The sequence below is a fragment of the Monodelphis domestica genome, chromosome 8, assembly GCF_027887165.1.
Source record: "Monodelphis domestica isolate mMonDom1 chromosome 8, mMonDom1.pri, whole genome shotgun sequence".
NCBI classification, from domain to species: Eukaryota; Metazoa; Chordata; class Mammalia; order Didelphimorphia; family Didelphidae; genus Monodelphis; species Monodelphis domestica.
In genome coordinates, this window is record NC_077234.1 from 75,695,302 (window position 1) to 75,715,726 (window position 20,425).

A 20,425-nucleotide genomic window follows, 5' to 3' on the forward strand; every position below is an offset into this window, starting at 1 on the left:
GCTTTAGCCTTATGACTTAAGGAGTTCCAAGTGGTAGAGACAGGCACATTGGGAGGAGGAAGCCAGGACTGGGAAGAGCAGAATGGAAGGAAAAATAGTTATTCTTATTTCTTTTTTTTTTTCAACTCTTTCTTCTGTCTTAGAATCAATACTATATATTGGTTGCAAGCAGAAGAAGCCAGATTTGAACCCCGGCTCTCCCAGCTCTAGGTCTCACTCTCTATCCTCTGAGCCAACTAACTGCAATGGAAATGTAGTTCTTTTTTAGAAGTTTGTGTTTTAACAAGCTAAACACCTCCTGGAAATAAGTTGTAAACTTGTAAATGTTTATAGCATGCTGGTCATTTGTAATCTCGAGTTAATATGGAGAATTTAGTGTCTCAAGGTCCCTTAGTGTATGCGTGTGATCTTACTTTGAGAATCTCTTTTTCAGTCAGTTACTTTGACAGTTCAGAGAATCAGCAGACAATAGGTTTTCAGTATTAGTGTCAATTTATGGCATCTTGGATATCGTGTGTTCTCTCCGTCCTATCACTGTGTATTTATGGAGAAGTGGTCCAATTTAGACTTCTGCTTGGGTAATGAGCTCATAATATCAATCAGATTTGCCATTGGACTCCTACTGACAGGTTTTAATCCCGCCTTTCATCAGAGAGTAATAAGCTGTCACCTGAGCAGAATTCCTTATTAATATCCTATGTTTAAGAGCCGGGAAATCTAGTCGGTGTGATTGGGCCTTGGGTATATTTATGCCTCAGGGATAAAAGTGAGCTTCTTGCATCTGCCTGCTTATTGACATTGTTCTTTCTTCAAACAGCCTCAATATCCTGAGGGAACCGGTGTGCTTAGGAGGATGTGAACATATCTTCTGCAGGTGAGTAACTAAGGCCCGAACCAAGAGAACTATGTTAGAATTGAGTCTCAAAATATTCTCTATGGTTTTTTACTTTTTTTGTCAATAAGGAATCAGGAACCGTTGTAAGTTTTATGACATGCCTAAGGGGAAGAAAATATCTTTCTTTTAGAGAGTCTAAAAAATTTTATCATGAATTTTTGTTCTATATAGTAGGCAGTCTTGTTATGGATCTTAATAATGGATGTCAATTTCTAGTAATTGCCAATTTTTTTGGTATGGGTGTTAGCAATCTGGCCAGAAAGTCAGAGAACTAGTTCTTTAATTCACCAAGTTTTTTGCTTTGTATTTAGGTCATATATTTCAGTTTGTCTATCTGTGCATTTAACAGAGATATTCTCTATATATATACACACACACACATATATATATGTGCATATATATACCTCTAGGTATATATGTATGTGTATATACATACACACAAATAGAAATTTATACAAAAATATAAAAAGGATAAATCCCCTCAAAAAGTTTATATTCTACTAGGGAAAGGAATCATATCTTATTATGTGTGAATTTGTTTTTATAAAATTATTTTGATTATTTTTTAAATATACTTTTATTTCATTAAATATTCTACATGAATTTTTACATGAAATTAATTGATTACATGAAATTACATGAAATTTTTATATAAAAAATTTTAACATTCATTTTTTAAAATGTTGAATTATCAATTCTTCCCCTTCCCCATTAATTGAGATGATGAAATGATAGGACACTGATCATACACATGAAGGATGTTATAAAAGAAGTTAGTTGTGTTGTAAAAGAAAACACAGAAATACCCAAGGAAAAAATAAAGTGAAAAAATTACCCTTCAATTTGCACTCAGTTTATCAGTTCTTTCTCTAGAGATGGATAACATTTTTCATCTTGAGTTTTTTGGAATTGTTTTAGATCATTGTATTGATCATAGTAGCTATGTTTTTTTATATTATTATTATTAATTATTATGTATTACGTCTCTTGATTCTGCTTACTTCTTTCTGCATCAGTTAATTTAAGTTTTCTCAGATTTTTCTGAAAGCATCCCTTTCATCATTTCTCATAGCACAATTTTTTATTTTTATTTGTTTTTATACAATGTATTCTATCACATTCATTTGTCACAACTTCTTTAGCCATTCCCTAATGATAGATATCCCCATAATTTCCAGTTTTTTGCCACCACAGAAATTTTCTGTAAGTGTTTTTGTACAAATAAGTCCTTTTTAAATTTTCTTTGCTCTCTTTGGGATACAAAACTAGTAGTACTATTGCTGGGACAATGGGTTTTTATAGCCCTTTGGGTGTATTGCCAAGTTGTTCTCCAGAATGGTCGGACCCGTTCACAACTCTTCACAACAGTGCATCAGTGTCCCAATTTTACCACATCCTCTCCCGCATTTCTGTTATATTAGTCTGATAGGTATGAGGTGGTGTCTCAGAGTTTTAATTTTCATTTCTCTATGGTGATTTAAAGCATTTTTTCTTGTGACAATTGATTTCTTCTGAAAACGGTTGGTTCATTTGATAACTATATTGAAATAAATTGGTTTTCTTTATAATCTTGGATATTTTATTTTACATAGTTTTTTTCTGTTTGGACACTGAAAAAGTCCATGAGCTTCACTAGACTGTCAGAGGAATTCATGACACACAAAAAGAAAGGTTAAGAGTCCCTGGATATTGTTTGAATTGGGAGCAAAGGAGAAATCTAGCTCTAGGGCAGTTTAAGCCTTTTTCCCATGAAGATTTTAGGGGTATCCCTGGGAGCCAGGTGTTGGTAGGGGAGGAATAAAGTAGAAGACTCATCTAAGCTCAGGTGATTTGAGCAGAATCCAGAGATTTTAGAGGTCAGGTTCAGGAGGCTCTTTGTGTTTTAGTGTTTAAATATACAGTTTAATGTGTGTGAAGGAGATTGAAGTCATTCAATCATCCAACATTTATTAAGTGCATACTATGTGCCAGGCACTTGTGCTAAGTGTCATAGAAAATAATGATACAAGGGAAAACTGCTGACTAGTGCTATTTATAGGGACTGTCCAATGATGCTAGGAAATAAAAAACTGAAAACTAGGTTTGGCTGTGAAAAAGGAATGTGTGATAATTGATATGAATCTCTTACCATTTATATCTAATGATCACATGAGCAATAACAGTTATTCAAATGATTAAATTTTGTTAGAGCCTGATTACAGCACTTAAACTCCATCTCTGTGTTGTCTGTGAGAGTGGGAAGGCTACATAGAGGAAGGATTGGGTGTAAATTACGACTCCAATACCTTCTAGCTAATGCGTCACCGTAGGCAAATCAGTTCATTTTTATGTGCCTTAGTTTCCTCACCTGTAAACTTGGAGTGATAATTTTTATGCTCCTTATCTCACGGAGTTGTGAGGAAGGGCTGGGAAACTTTAGAATGCTAAAAAAAACCCCAAAAACCCAGGAATTATTGTCCTTATAATAAACAAAATCCTACAATAGCTTTTTGTTGATGTAGCATATTTGTCATCTAATGAGGCACATTCAGGCACTACTTTGTACATGAGACCTTTTCTTTTCCCTTGATCCTTCATCTCAACTGCTAGTTAATTATTTTATTATTTATTTGGTGTTTATTCCATTTATACTTTTATATGGCTCCTTGAGAGTATAGGCTCTCATTCTCTGTACTTGTAATGTGAGGACCTAGCTTGGTGCCTGACAAAAATAATAGCTGTTTCATCATTGTTTGAATGAGTGAATAGCACAGGTTAGAAGCTTAGAAAAGTTCTGCTCATTTTAATAAGAATAAGAAAGAACCATGCTCATTTATACTCTGGAATTCACATAGAAAATAAGACCCACATTTACTTGTGCTCTAGAATTTGCAAAGTAAGACTTAATCCCTATATTTAGTTGTGCTCTAGAATTCACAAAAAGATTTAAGAAATCTCATTTACTTGTCCTCTAGAATTCACAAAGAAGATAAGACTTAAGATCGACACTCATTTGTGCTCTAGAATTCTTTAAAAAATACTTAAGAAGGACCCACATTCACTTATGCTCTGGAATTTACAAAGAAATTATCAGCACTCAGCAGTAGGTCAAAGTTTTAAGTATGAGAGCCAAAACATGAGACCATGCAGGTCTTTTGACCCTAAAACCTCTGCAGAGCTCCTCTTTTTTTCTGTCCTTGCTTACTAAGCACATAATAAGAAATATTATTGAAGATTTTTATGAGCAAGTTGTTTTAACATGTAAACACTATATAAGGCATGCTGGTAGATCACTACGACTTCCAGTTCATTGTTTTGTATGAGATTGAGACTCAAGGCCACTGCTCAGATTCTTTATCCCTTTGGAATCTTCTCCATCTGCTGAGCAGTGTATATGTATTATTTTTAATATAAATTATAAATAAAATATATTTGGAATTTTCTCCATCTTTGGAATAATGTATATATTATTTTTAATATGTATTATATATTTGGGATCCTCTATGTATGCTGAGCAGTATATGCGTATTATTTTTAATATATATTTCAAATATATATATTTGGAATTCTCTATATCTCTATATCTTCTGAGTAGTGTATATGTATTATTTTTAATGTACATTATAAATATCTATTTGGAATCCTTTATGTCTGCTGAGTAGTTTATATGTATTTTAAATATATATTATAAATACTACATATTTGGAATCCTCTAAACTGTGGAGCAGCATATATATTATTTTTAATATACATCATAAATATTATACAGTTGGGGTCCGTCTTCTGAGCAATATGTATTTTTTAAATATATATTTAAATTTTATATATTTGGAATCTTCTATATCAGCTGCTCTTCAGTGTGTTTTTTGTTACAAGCCTCCAGCTTATCCATCGGAGTTTAGAGTACCTACAGTGTCTGATGTGAATGACACTCAGGAAACAGATCAGGAAGTAGCCAATGATAATTCAAAAGACAAAAGGCCTTGATGAGCAAATGCTCTTGATTGCACAGCATGTTTTCTGAAGTCTACCTTTGTCATTTCAAACTGTACTGGAAGGCAGAATATGGATGGTGGTAAACGGGACAGTATATGCTCATGCTATACATAATTTTGCAGCATTTTCAGAGAACTCTCCTGAGCAGTTTTACAATGCCGTTGAGATCGGCCTTTTTTGGGGAGACCTGCCAAATTCCACCATCGCTGGTGCCAACTAATCCTGCATCCTTGGATCTGTACAGAATGAAGATAGATGGACTATTGTGCATGTTGCAGATGCTATAGACTTTTGTAACAAAAGGGGTAAATCCTCTGGTAGAAGTCTTAGGGGTTACATACTCACCTCTGCTGTAAGAGCCTGCAAGCTAAATGTGTGGATAAACCGAGTGTTATTCCTGATTTCCTTTCTGTAGCTTCAGTGAAACATATCAGACTCTAGGCTTGCTATATACAAATAATAAAACAATTTTTTGGTAGATATTTGTGGTTCTCATTAGGCCTTCTCTCTCCCCCTCTTCCCCCCGCCCAATTTCTCTCTCCTTCCCCCAGATTACTTTTGATTCAGTTTGTAGTCTAGATTAAGATACTATTCAGAAAATGAATATTATTGGAAATTTTTATGAGCAAGTTGATTCGACATGTAAACAATGTATAAGATGTTCAGTATCATTAAAGGTGCTTTTCTGTTTAGAATGATTTTGTTTTAATTGCCAAAAATCCTGTTTGACTTACCTCATGTCAATTTCTTTTTAAAATAATAGGCTATTATTTGTATTGCCTATTTCAGAGATCCCTAACCCTTTTTTGTGTCATGGACACAAGTCATTGGCAGTCTTGTGAATCCTATTGATACCTCCACAGAATATTGTTTTAAATGGATAAAATAAAATTTGCTGATTTACAAAAGAAACCAATTATATAGAAATAACATTATTAACAAGTTTAAAAACAAAAAACCTTGAGTTCATAGACTCCAAATTAAGAGTTTCTCTTAGAATTTCTCTTTTTTTCCCCTTTCTTTCTATGTCACCTCTTTTTATAAAAGAAAAAATAATTAAATATAAAGAAGAGACAAAAAATTCAGCAAATGTAAAAAAAAAATAGACATGCAGTCAACCTCCAACATTGTGAGAGGTTCTATTGTCCCAAGGGTGCTATGAACCCCCAACAAGTGCATCTGTTCGATGGTAAAGACATTTTCAAGGTTTGGAATCAGTCTTTTCCAAAGTATTCTTGTTTAAACTGTTGAAGTGATAAGGATTACATATTTCTTTCACAATTTTTAACACAACAGTGCCAGTGAAATAAAGACTATTTGCAAGCTGACCAGGAGTTACCTTGTGTTGTTAGTGATGTAAGCATGGTGGATTATGTTAAGACTGTTGTTGAAAAGGGAAAAGATATTTACCTGAGCAATAAATAATGTGTTTTCTTGGGGATTGGTGTAAGAAGATGGGAAGAGGCAATTTTTTATTCAATAAATAATTTGTAGGAAGTCTGCCTTGTTATAAGGCCTTGGCCGAAAATCACATTGATGCCAGTTTTTTACTTTTATAAGAAAAAGGCAAAGGACCCCAAACCAAGGAAGATAATTTCCAGGCCAACTCTTTGGGTCTATATACATCCATCTCCATGTCAGACAGTCTGTCTACACAGCACAATACAATAATAGATATACATAGTGATGACCTAAAAATATTAACAAGTAATAAATGTTTCATTTCAAGTAGTAAGAAGTTGCTGTCAGCAAGTTTTATGTATTTATTAAGGTCTTATGTGCTGGACATCATGTTATAAGTGCTGGGAATAAAAAGAAATAGACCAAAAATGTTACAGTCCTTTTCTTTTTTGATAACTATTCATAATTTTATTGTATGCTGCCTATATTTTCCTATGTTCCTCTTCCAATTCTTCTCTTCCACCCCTTATAGCAAAGAATTTTTTAAAAAATATATTTTATTTTCCCAATTACATGTAATAATGATTTTCTGCATAATATTTCCTGAAGTTACAAGATCCAAATTGTCTCTTCCTCTCCCTTCTCTCCCCCCTCCTGGAGGAGGTAAGCAATTTGATCTGGGCTATACATCTATTATCACGTAAAGCATATTTCCATATTGTCCATTGTTGTAAGAGAATAATCATATATAGTCAGAACCCCAAAATAAAAATACAAATGAAAGTGAAAAATTGTATGCTTTGATCTGCATTCTGATTCCAACAGTTCTTTATCTGGAGGTGGATAACATTCAGTAAAGAATTTTTTTAAAAGAAAAAAGAAGATTCTGAAAAAGAAAAATTGCGAAATTGATACAACAAAAAATAATCTGAAAATATGCAAATTTATACCTCTGCAGAGGAATGGGGGATGATGTTTTCTTATACCTTCTTTAGGCTATCCTCATTCTTTATAATTTGGCAATATTTTTTTTAAACCCTTACTTTCCATCTTGAAATCAATACTGTGTATTGGCTCCAAGGGAGAAGAGTGGTAAGGGCTAGGCAATGGGAATTAAGTGACTTGCCCAGGGTCACATAGCTGGGAAGTATCTGAGACCAGATTTGAACCTAGGACCTCCCATTTCTAGCCTGGCTCTCAATCTACTGAGCTACCCAGTCCCCCCCACCCCCAGCAATATTACTTTTGATAGTTTTATGGTGGTGATTCTTTCTATTTACATTGTGGTATTTCAGTCTTTTGCTTACTTGGCTCTGTAATCTGTTCATGTAACTTTTTCCAAGCTTCTCTTATATTTGTCATGTTTAGCATTTCCTGAAGTGTGGTAGATTTCCATTACATTCATGTACCACAATTTGTTTTAACTATTCCCCAAATTAGATAGATACTCCTTTGCTACCCTGAAAAGTTCTGCTATAACTATTTTGATGTATATAGGGGACTTCCTTTTTATCAGTGACTAGAGTATACTTTTTAGTGAGTGAGACATTTACTTATGAATAACTAGATAAATAGGCAGTTAGGTGGTTCAGTGGATAGAGTACTGGGACTGGAGCCAGGAAGACCTAAGATCAAGTCTGGCCTCAGACATATACTAGTTGTGTGACCCCGTGCCTCAGTTTCCTCATTTGTAAAAGGGGCTGGAGAAGGAAATGGCAAACAGATCCAGTATTTTTTTCCAAGAAAACCCTGAAGAGGCAGATAAAATTGAAACAACTCAACAACAGTAACATGATTTAGAAAAATTTTTTTAAAAAGTGAAAAAAAAATTTTCAATACCTAAAGGTATCTACCTAGAAAACTGTCTGTAACAGTTACTACCTTGTCATTGGGGAAAGCCAGGGTTATACTTACAGACAGTCACAGGGCTCACATCCCTCCTCTGGCATTTCCTGTATCACTTTGCTTGGTCATTTTAACATCTCTTGTCTCATCTGAAGAATGAGGGGATTCAACTAGGTGACTTTTGAAGTCCTTTCAGCTCAGAGCCTGTGATCCTATGATTCTATCACAGCAAATATATAAAGAATGGGAAAAAAAGGCTGTGAAATAAACCTTTCTATATTATAGATGAGAAGTTGGGTGTTCTACATGGTTTTGTTTTTTTAATTGAAATATTTTATTTAATTAATTTCTACATGATCTTAAAGTCTATTCCTAACCTTAAATTCTAAGGGTCATTTCTATGCTAGAGATGAAGGTGCTGAGGGATGTCATGGAAGATAAATACCAGATAAGCAAAATAAATCTAGTAGTGGTACATAGGGTCATTGGAAGTAGTAAGAGATGGTTTGCTAGGAGCCCTGATCTATGGTGCCCAGGTTTGAGGATTTTTGTACTTTTACAAACACTGCATTCCACATTCCTATTAGCTCTTAAGGGGTGACTCCAACTTGGCAGTTAAAGCTCTCAATAGCCTACCTCCAGCCTGTATTTCTAGATTTATTACATATTACTCTCTTTTATGCACTCTTGTGTCTAGCAGATGACCAAATCGATCTCTGTTCCCCAAATTCAGTGTCCCAACTTACTATTTTCTGCCTTCATGCCTAGAATACATTATCACCCCTGCCCATCTTGCCTCCGAATCTCTAAAGGCTTAGCTCTAGGGCCATCGACTATATCGTTGATTTCCAGTGTTTTTAATTCCACAGAGCCCTTTCAATAATAGCAACAACAACAAAATATGTGAGCCCACAGGATAGTTTAATATCAATATTACTTCTACTTAAGGCATCATGAAAGAGTTTTTAGCATGAATCCTCTGGACCATTCTGGAACCTTTCTTGAAATGGGAACCACCCATCTATATAAAGTTCTTCTGTCTTCCTAATCAATAGTGTTCTCTTCTTCCTATATTTGCTTCTTTCTCTATGTGATGGATCCCTTCCAGTGAAATGGAAGGACTCTTGTCTGTTTCACAAGGGGCTGGTGCCATTTTGACCATGGCTTAATAAGTTCTTGTTGAGTTCAATTTCACGAACATGGGTTAGTCTTGGTGCAAATCATTCATCCAAATAAAACTTTAAACAATATCAATACTAAATAACGCCCCCAATATAGACTGAGGAAATGGAAGTCACAGGAGCCAGTGACAGGCATAAGACCTGAAGGTCAGTGATTCAAAAGCTGCCCAGGTCCCTTGAAACCACCTTTATGATAGTCATAAAATTTTCTTGTGACTGTGGCAAAATTACCCGGCTGTCATTTTTCAAGAACTCGCCCTTTTCAACTTCTCTGCTCTCAATGTGTATAACAGCTGTAGTTTTGTTCCAGGGGAAATATTGATTCAGCCTTGAATCCATTCTAGTAAAACTTTAAATACACACAGGTGGCTTCAGAGTTACATCTTTATCACTGCCTCATTGAAGCTTGATTACTTTCATATTATGTGTTGCACCCTGAGCTAAAAGCTTAGCTCTACCTTTTTTCCTCCTCTATGAAGCCTTCTTTGATTTCCCTCCTCCACCCCCCCCCTCCAGTCGGTAATGACTTTCTTCTCTTTAACCTCACATAGCTTTCATGACTATCCACAGGACTTTACCCAGATTTGTGTCTTATCCCTGTAAACTCCTTGAGTGTAGGGACTATTTTATTCTTTATAGAGCTCTCATATGCACCTATTTTTTTACATTTTGTCTTCACAGTTAAATTGTAAACTTTTTAACGACAGGGATTGCCTTTTGTCCCTTTTTGTATTCCCAGATTGCTTGGCTTCATAAATGTTTATTAATCTTTAACTGATTGATTTTATTATGCTCAGCTGAATTCATCTGAGGCTCTCTTCAGAGTGTAGATCTTGCATTCAACAGGTTACTAGATTAAAATATGTGGATGATTAAAAACTCTTTTTCTAAAAAAAGATAATTTTTTTTGTTTCCCTTCTCAATCTTTGGTTACCTGGAATTCCCTCTTACACAATCCGTGAAGGTTAATTTAAATTTTTATTTATAATATTATTCACTTAAGTAATTCCAATCAAATAAGAAATTAAAATTCTAGCTACTAGAAATATAAAAGCAAATTAAACAAGTAATTTCAAAAAGCCATGGGGTAAGAGTTTGACCTTCATGGTGACTTTTCTATAATTAGGCAAAACCTAGGGTAGTTTGATGTAGTATCCTGGTTAAGTCTTGAGTTATTTTTAAAAAAATAATAATTTTATATTATTTTTCAATTAACAAGTGTTTTTTTTTCTCTCCTTTTTATTTTGCTCATTGAATGGTAAAAGAATAACAAAACCCTTGTAACAAATATATAGAGCTATCTGTTTGTTTTTTTTTTAATATGTCTGTGGACAATTTTATTAAAGGAACGGGGTGTATATGGGGTGGTGAAAATGTGAAAGGTGGCTTATCAGCCTCATGATTTGTTATTAATGGGGAGAGGTGACCCATATTCCCAAGTTGACCCTGGTTCCCCACATAGCCCTTGCTTGGGATCATGCTATGGCCCCCCACTGGCCCAGGGATCCTCACTTTGAAGACCGGCTATTCTGAATTATTGTGGGCATCACTGGGGAGTTAAAACATGCCAAAAAAAAGTCCTAGTGGCTAATAAATCTTGTTCCTCTTCCCTTTTGGACTTACAATGTGGGACTGATTTGAAATGGTTTTTTTTCTCTTAAGTGTGTGCGTGGGCGACTGCATCGGTACGGAGTGTCCAGTGTGTCACACACCTGCCTGGATACAGGATGTGAAGATAAACAGACAGTTAGACAACATGATCCAGTTATGCAGCAGGCTTCGAAATCTGTTACACAACACCACTGGTACAGGTGAGAAGGACCACTTAAGGTCTCTCAGTAAAAACCGGCTTGTTATATTTAATTGACCACATTGTTTGGATTTCATGGAGGGCTCACACAAAGGATGGTGAATGAATCTTCTCTCCCTACCATTACCCTCCCACTGTACCCCTATTCCACTCCCCTCCCCCCAAAATAAAATTCTAGTTAGAGATTTACTTAAGAACCATTAGAATTCTACATTTAGACTCCTGAAACATCATAAAACTATGGATGGGAAGTCCCCCCCCCCCACCCCCCAATACATCATTACTTTCATTAAAATTTTTAAGCAGGTTTGGACAAAAACAGTTGACACGATTTTAGATACTGCTATTGTCCAGAATGGATTAGGTTGGTGTATTTTGAAGGAGAAAAATAATTCAACATTCATTGTCCTTTTTTCCCCCTAATGAAATTGTGGTTGCTTTTGGCCCAAGTCATTTTTAGAATTCGTTTTATTAACCAAATGTATACCTCATATTCTTTCTCTTGAGAACTAATTAGGGGTAAAAAGAAGGTAAAGTGATTTGAGTTTTGCAGTAATTGAATATTGGAACCTTTGTTTTTTTTTCTTTTTTTTTCATTAACCAAAATGCTCTCCTTCCTTTTCTCTGTGTGAGAACCTTTTCTAAATTGACACCTGCCATGGGGATTTGATGTGGAAGGGGAAGGCTGCTGTTACCTTTTGTTCTTAAATTCCTGTGTTTTTATCAGATGCAAAACAGGAGATTTATCAGCCAAAATAACTTGGTACATTGGAAAATGTGGTATTGGAGGATATGAGTTTGAATCCTGGTCCTCTCATGGATTACTTGTTAGCCTCAGTATCATTACCAGTAGATTAGAAATTACAGGTCTTGAGCTGAAAGAAGCCTCTGAAGCCATCTACTAAAGTAATCAGACCCAGAATTACTTCTGGATGATCAGAAATGCTCTTTAGAGGATAGACAGTGCAGGCAATAAGAGCATTAGGTTGTTTTTTTTTTTTTGAAAGATGAGGAAATTGAGACCCATAGAGCTACAGTGAGATAGTAAATGAAAGATAGAAAATTTGAACCCCTGATCCTCTGGTTTCATCTTCTCTCATCCTCAGTTTATTTATCTTCAAATTAAGGATAATTATATCCATAGTAATTTCCTTATATTTTGTTCCTCAGGAATAAATGAATGATGGTTGTCAAATGCTTTGGAAACTTTTAAATGTCAACTATTATTGACCTGTTTGTATTTTAAAAATCTATGACTATCACCTTTTCTGATATGGATCAGAATTTCTCTTGAACCTTTTAAAAAGTAAATCATCTTCAAGTGTGTTGTTGCTAGGACTGAAAAATGTAGCACTGGTGACCAAGACGGTGGTGAGGACCCTCTTAGAACTTAGTAATTTTGATTTTTCTGAAAGTCATACAGTTTGTCACTTAAAAGTTTTTCCAGTTTGGAGAGAGGATCTGAGTTCATATTCCCCTCCTATAGCCTAGTTGGCTCTATCATTGTCTAAATGGAAATTTCCTCATTAGTAATATAAGTAGCTATCTATAGTGATGTGATAGTTTTAAGAAAATTAATTGTTATTTATATTTTTTGTTTTATATTGTCTAAACTTTCCCATGTTCCTGTTTCCTCCGATATAAACAAAGCTGATGTTAACAAACACTAAAATATTGAACATTTTTGTAGGAAGATAAAAGGTGTTAAACAGATTATATATGAAACTAAAAATACACAGCTTGCTCTTTTATTTATTTATTTTTTGGTATTTATTTTTTCACATTATTTTATATATTTTTTTTAGAATATTTTTCCATGGTTATGTGATTCATGCTTTCTCCCTTCCTTCTTCCCTCTCTGCTCCTGGAGCTAACACAGCTAGCTCCTTTAAAAAGAATGTATTTATATGGGATGGTTCTTGAGGAGGGCAAGGGGGAAAGATACTGAGGAAAACCATGGTGATTTAAAAAATAGAAAAATACAAATTAATTTTTAAAAATATGTAATAAGTTCAGTATGTTACTATTTAAAAGTTTCTTGCTTATCTGTTTACTCCTGAACTTTAATTTTTTACTTAAATTTTATTTTTTCAATAATCAAAAGTCTGTCTTCTTTCTCTCCTACTTAAAATGAGAAACAGCCTGTATTACAAACATTTATAGTCAACAAAACAAATTCCCACATTAGCTATGTCATATTATATATATATTCATGTATATATATATATATACACACATATGTATTTGGGGTCTAAAGAGGAGTCTATAAAGTATATGTGTATGCACAAAAAATTCATAAAAATTTATACATAATGTGTATATAAATGAAAAAACTTCAAAATCAATTTTTTTGATATGTTGAATACTGATTTTGCTAGTTTCTCTTCTTTTTTTAAATAAAAAATAGTTTTTGTCAAACAACTCTGATAGACTTAGGATGTAAACACAAATACATATGTATTTCATAAGGGGTATTAATATCCTTGGTACTGGCCATCTGAAAGAATACTGAATGACTTTGGAAAATGATATTGTCCCTCAGTCTTAGAGAATGGGACCTTTCTACCAGGGGACGAAGGTACACTCAGTGTATGAGATTTCTCTCTCTTTCTCTCTCTTTCCTTCCATCTGTCCATCCATCTATTTGTCTTTCTGTTTGTCTCTATCTATCTATCTATCTATCTATCTATCTATCTATCTATCTATCTATCTATCTAACGGTCTATCGGTCTATCGGTCTATCGATCTATCGATCTATCGATCTATCTATCTTTCATCCATTCATCTATCCATCCATCTACTTATATAAATCAGAGACATATGTAAACACATAGACACCCCTCAATCTATTTGTCTTTCTGTTTGTCTCTATCTATCTATCTATCTATCTATCTATCTATCTATCTATCTAACGGTCTATCGGTCTATCGGTTTATCGATCTATCGATCTATCTATCTTTCATCCATTCATCTATCCATCCATCTACTTATATAAATCAGAGACATATGTAAACACATAGACACCCCTCAATCTATTTGTCTTTCTGTTTGTCTCTATCTGTCTATCTATCTATCTATCTATCTATCTATCTATCTATCTATCTAACGGTCTATCGGTCTATCGGTCTATCGATCTATCTATATTTCATCCATTCATCTATCCATCCATCTACTTATATAAATCAGAGACATATGTAAACACATAGACACCCCTCAATCTTAACTTTTGAGTACATCATCTGTCAGATGATGAATAGCATTTTTCCTCATTAATCCTCTGGAATCATTGTTGGTCATCGTTTGATCAAAGATGCTAAATCTTTCACTGTTTGACAGAAAGACTGATTTTTAAAAGAGGAAGAAGAGGGAAAAAAGGTAAAAATCAGTAAATTTATTAAAAAATGGATTTATATAATAATGAGATTTAACTCTTGGTGTTATGATTTTCTCTTTCTAAAATACTAGAGTTGATGTCCTTAAATAAAGTTGCATTCTTCTGTCCATTCCTAGATGAGGAGAGAACACAGGTAGAACAACAGAAATTATGTCTTGGGACTAGCCCCAAAGCATTATAGTTTCATGATGGAAAGCAGTAAATGGTAGGTCAATGACATCTTAAAATAAATGATTTACTCTATTAACTAGAACTAATTCTCTAGAAACAACATTTTAGATTTGGCTTTTCTTCTATAGTTAGAGAGGCTAACTTTGGGCCAGTTTCCTTTACTCACCTGAGTTTTAGGTATCTTTAGCTGAATCCTAAAGTGATTGGGTTGGACCATGTCTTATTCTTCTTGCTAGCTCTGATTTATTAAAAACAAAAGTAAGGAAAAAGTAGTAGCCTATGTTTGTGTTTACTCTACTAATATCCTCCTTATGGGGGTCCTTAGATAAATAGATTCTGGGAAGGTGTTGGGGAATCTATGAATTTAGAAACCTTTTCTTTGGTATCCCGTGCTTGTCTCACATCAGTCATCTGTGGCCAGATTTTAGACAGCATTCTGAGCCTCTTGAGGACCAGAGATTTGATGCAAGAGTTGCCAGGATTATTTCTTGTTGGTAAAAGTGGTGTGTGACTGTTTTTTCTGTTCCCCATAGCTTACATTGATTAATGGCCCCATTGTAGCCTGAGGTTCTGGTCCTTAACTTTATAAACTCAACAGTATTATTTTTTTTGTTCCAGTCCTTTCTATTTAACTGATTGCAGCACAACAGTATGGCATCTGTTAACTGTGACAAAAGTAATTGCCAAATCTAAGGTGAAATAAAATGACCCTTAATGGAGTGACAGCCATATTTGCCAGCAAGCTTTTGTAGGTACTCCATTGTGAACAGCAGGGAAGTTTTCTTATTGGAGGTTTACCACCCATGAAGGAAGCTGAGGAATTTTGCTTTTATAAAAGTTGAGAAAAACAGATGTTGAAAGATCTCTGGTGGTCCCAGAAACTTGGTTGTTTGCCCCTTCTTTATCTGGTAGGAGGGAATAGTTCATTTTCAAAAGTCATTCAGTATTTTTCTATTCTTTCAGATGGCCACCATCAAGGTAGATTGTTATCTATCCTATCTTGGTGAGATCTCTTATGAAATAAATTCATGCTTCACCATTTGGGCACCTTCTAGAATTGTTAGAGCTGAATTTGAAAATTAAATTTTATGTATTTTTTAATATACAATAAGTCTGACTTTTTCCTCTACCCAAATGAAAAAAGAAAGAAAAACAAAACCTGTATAATTAAGTAGAACTAATTAGGTTATTATTTGACTATTAACCAAAAATATGTGTATTTTTGTATCTATAATTAGATAATATATGCAATAATAACCAATAACATCCAATATCTAATAATAAAATGGATATTTCTAGCAATATATCATAATTATACCTAATTAATAATATCTAATATTATTTGGTTATATATTAAAATATATGTTTTTACCTTATTGTTACAGTTGGAATATATTAAATGCTTATTGATGGATTGTAGCTTCTTAATACATGCTCACTGATGAATTGATTACTATATTAAGGCTTCTTTTGCTACTCATAGCCTGCTATTCCCTTTTGACAAAGTGGTAGGTGATGGACTCAAGGGTAAAGATTGAGACTCTTTTTCTCTTTCTTTCTCTCTTTTTCTTTCTCTTTCTCTCTCTTTCCCTCTCATGCTTTTTTCTCTCCCTCCCTTCCTCCATCTGTCTATCTCTCTCTTTCTCTCACTCTCACTCTCTCAAAATGTAGATGAGACATACAGAATGAATCCAAGGGGATGGTCAAACTTCTCCCCCATTTTCACCAGCATAAAAAAACTCAAAAACCCCAAACAACCTGTATTTGACAATTTATCTTCCAAATGAACCTTATTACTTGCATTTACTATAAAATGTATAATTACTGTAATTAAGGTGGGTAATTAGGAAGAACTTGTCAAATCATGGACATAGTATATGGCAGACTAGAGAAAAAGGAGCCTGATTTATAGTAATGCTTTCCAGAATGAGCTTCTAAATACTCAAGCAGATTTTCCTCGGTTCAGTGTACTTTAAAGAGAAGAGATTGTTTGTCATAAATTTTCCTGACAACCATTTATGGATAATTTTACCTTATTCTTTATACCATAAGCTGGCATCTTTCACTAATGGTGTTAAATTTAAAGGTTTTTTTATTTTTTAGAAAATAAAAACATTTTCGCTTGCTCCCTATCCTTGTTTGAAATCAGACCTTGCAGGTGTTGGTCAGTTTTCTTCTAAGCTTATGTAAATGGTGGGAGACAGTAAAAGAGATTAACTTTGATTATGCCTTCATAAGATTGCAATTTTCCCCTTTTTTCCCCTCCATTTTCTAGTATAGGAAGAGGGGTGGATCTTGCTTTAATGAATGGCATAGTGTTTCATGTATGTTGTGACACTGTTCCATAATAGCTGAAGATGAGTATTTGAATAGTTGTGCGTGCGTGCATGGGTGTGTTTTAATAGAGCCGAATATTTCTTAACTTACAAAATAATCATTCTTTAGTGAAGCCGTTAATGTTGCGCAGATGGTAGCAAAGCGCTTCCCTTTGATTTTTAATAAGGGACTAGTTTGTCAAAGAGATTTCTCAACTTCTGTTGTGAAACCCATAATGGAGAGTAATTGGAAAGGCACACAATGTACATCGTTATATCCCTTTGATGCAGATTAATGATAGCTAAGCCACATTTTCTAATTGCCTCTCTTTCTCTCTAGTTTGTTATTGCATTACAGGAAAAATTTGGAGAAGTAGCTCCCTTGCTATCTATGCATCTCTGTCTCTCAGTATTTTATGGCCTATTCTGAAATGAGTACATTTAAGGAGAGCAGTTTTCTTTTTCACATCAGTATTAAAACTTTGTTTTGACTTTATGAAAAGGGAGAAGCCTTAAATGAATGGAGACACATTTGATAAATTATTATGAATTTATGACATTATAGCATGAGTATTTGCTCATAAACTGGTGCACTTCTAAATAGTTTTGCTTGGGCACTGGTAGAGCAAACTTGGGGGAAAAAAGTTTTTGCTATTTCTGTCCAGTCTACAGCTGGTCTTGAGGTCTTTATGGGTCACCAGAAGGTTTCATTAAGCCTGTTTTAAATATTTCTTGCTGGACTTAGAGAAGTATTACAGTGTTAAGATTATTAGGTTTTTCTCTGTTTGAAAATTATATTTATAAACCTAAGGAACTATATAAATGCCATATTATATAAGTGTGTTTTATATATATGTATATATATATATATGTAGATTTTATGCAGATCTTTATACACATAGATTTTTTATGCCTTTTATGTGTTTATGCATATATATTTTTGTATACTTGTTTCTGTATAATTTTTTGTGTGCCTGTATGTGTGTGTGTATATATACATGTAGAATATAACTTTGTATGCTTTTTGTATATATATATGTATATATAAAGAACTTTTTGTATGCCTTTAGTGGGTGTAACTTTTTGTATGCCTGAGTGTATATACATATAGAATATAACTTTATATGCTTTTTGTCTATGTATGTATACATATATAATATAAATATAATAATATAGAATATAAAATAATATTAAAATGTTTTGTGCGCCTTTTGTTGTACATATAATAGATATATAATTTTATGTTTTGTTTATATGTATATATGTTTTTATATATGATTTTGTGTGTGCTTTTTATGTATGTATATACATATATATATATGATTACTGAGAGGTTAACTTACATTCTTATAATTCTAAATCTGCCTTTTTCCATCTTTTAAAATAATCCTGGGAACTTTCCATGTTTTCACCACCTCTTTAGAATGGAGATTTTTATCCAAAGAAATTTTTTCTAAAGTCTCCTTATCATTGGTGAAAGGATTTGTGGAACCTAGACACAAAATTCCGTTTTATGTGTGATTCCCAATCCTCTCACCTCCATCCTGTTATTATGATTTTTAGGAAAGGGGAAAGGAAGGTTATACACAAGGGAAGAATCACATATAAATAAAATTGAATTTATTAACAGAGAAAGGAAAGGTAAGGGAGAATAAGGAGAAGGGGGTTTGTATCTGACTTATCTCAGTTATTAAACCCATGATCTAACCACCCTAAACTAAATACTTGTTTCCTAAGGGTAAGTCCCAACAGGGAACCAGATTTCTCACACACAGAGAGTCCTTGGTGGGTTAGGTACAGGAATCCAGCTGAGTCCTTAGATATCCCAGGAAAGAGAAGTTCCTCCAAGTTTCCATTCTGTCCACCAGAGGGGATGAAGAATTTCCTCTTACCCTTGTTTGATGGAATTCAAAGAGGCTGCTTACAAGTTGTCCAGGAGTGTCTTGGAGAAATCAGATCTTTACCGTACAGGCTTCACTTTCAGTTCCAGACTGCCAGTTGGAAGCTTGCTCCTTTCAACAACTTGGAATCCTGACCCAGGAATCCAGGCCTGTCAATCATACTCTTACTACTTTTACCTTCCCTTGCTACAATTCCCATCCTGTATTTTTGATTTCTAGTTTTTTTTTTGTCTTGATAATTTTGTTTCTGTACCTTATGTTGTTATGAGACACTATATGATATAGTGCATATGGGATAGGTCTTGGAATCAATAATGAATCTGGTGAAAGAACATACAGCCCCTTTCCCAGTAGAATATTTTTAAATAAATGAAACAAAATACAAAGGAAACCAACTATATTGACATAGTTAACAAAGTGTTACATAGATAAGTTTATGAACCCCAAGTTTAAAACCCCTGATGTAGATGTTGGTATTTGAGTCAAGACATGAAGGAGGTAAGGGATTCTATGAAGCAGATGTGGGTTCAGGTCCTGCCTATGAGATGGGAGGTCTGGGTAAATCACTTAACTTCTCCACAACTTAGGCTATTGCCCAAGACTCTAAATTAAAATAATTTCTGCATTGGGAGAGTATTTCCTTACTGGCAGTCACTGATCCTAATGAAATCACCAGTGAAGGTCTAGCTCTAATCCCTGCTCAATGAATGAATGAGAGACAGAGAGACAGAAAGAGACAGAGACAGAGAGACAGTCAGAGAGAGAACCTAAAATGAAGACTTTTTGGTAGAATCCCTTAATTCCTTTACATGAAGTTCTTCCTTTCCAGTCCTCCGTGTCGCTTCCCCAAAATAACTGTTAAGTGTCTTGGGTACAAGGACTCTGCAGTGTTCTTTTTTTGAATCCTCAGGACCTAGAACAATGCTGGGCATAGAGAAGGCACTTAATAAAATACTGGCTAATTGATGCATTCCTGAGTCCCAAGCTAGATAGACCCTATCCTTTATACCCCTGTGGTTCTTATACAGCAATATATAATACAGAAGTGAAATTTGAAGACAAAACCCCAGAAATCAAACCATGGTATGTGTATGGGGAGGGGAGAATCACACCTACACAGAGGTTATATGTCTCATTTCAAGAAGACTTTGAAAGAAGTCTCTTCTGCTAATTATATTTTCATATGTCTGTAGATTTTATCATATTTATATATGACATCATATATAGCAGATAAATATCACATTTATATTTATTCTATCCTGCCACATTTATCATATCTGACACAGCATTTGTCTTTTGTATATATCATATCACCCTTATATCACCTTTTAACTCATATTGTAATATATTACATAAAAAGCTACATTCCCATTTACAGACACACACATATTTACATATATTCAGTGTCCCAAAAGTCTTAGTATAATTTGAAGCTTTCAGAGTTTAAATGCCCTAAGACTTTTAGGACATTTTTCATATAATTATACATAAATCTATTGGCCAGAGAGCCAGACCTGAGCTCTAGTGCTGCCTCTGT

The 20,425-nt window shown here is 34.2% G+C and overlaps 1 protein-coding gene across 1 annotated transcript in view; it reads left to right on the forward strand.

Moving 5' to 3' along the window:
* Window positions 1-20,425, forward strand: part of BARD1 (BRCA1 associated RING domain 1) — a 140,887-nt gene that overhangs the window by 17,204 nt on the left and 103,258 nt on the right. Inside the window, exons 2-3 of the mRNA XM_007501787.3 lie at window positions 818-874; window positions 10,960-11,108. Coding sequence (XP_007501849.1) covers window positions 818-874; window positions 10,960-11,108 — 206 coding nt within the window. The remainder of the gene's footprint in view (window positions 1-817; window positions 875-10,959; window positions 11,109-20,425) is intronic.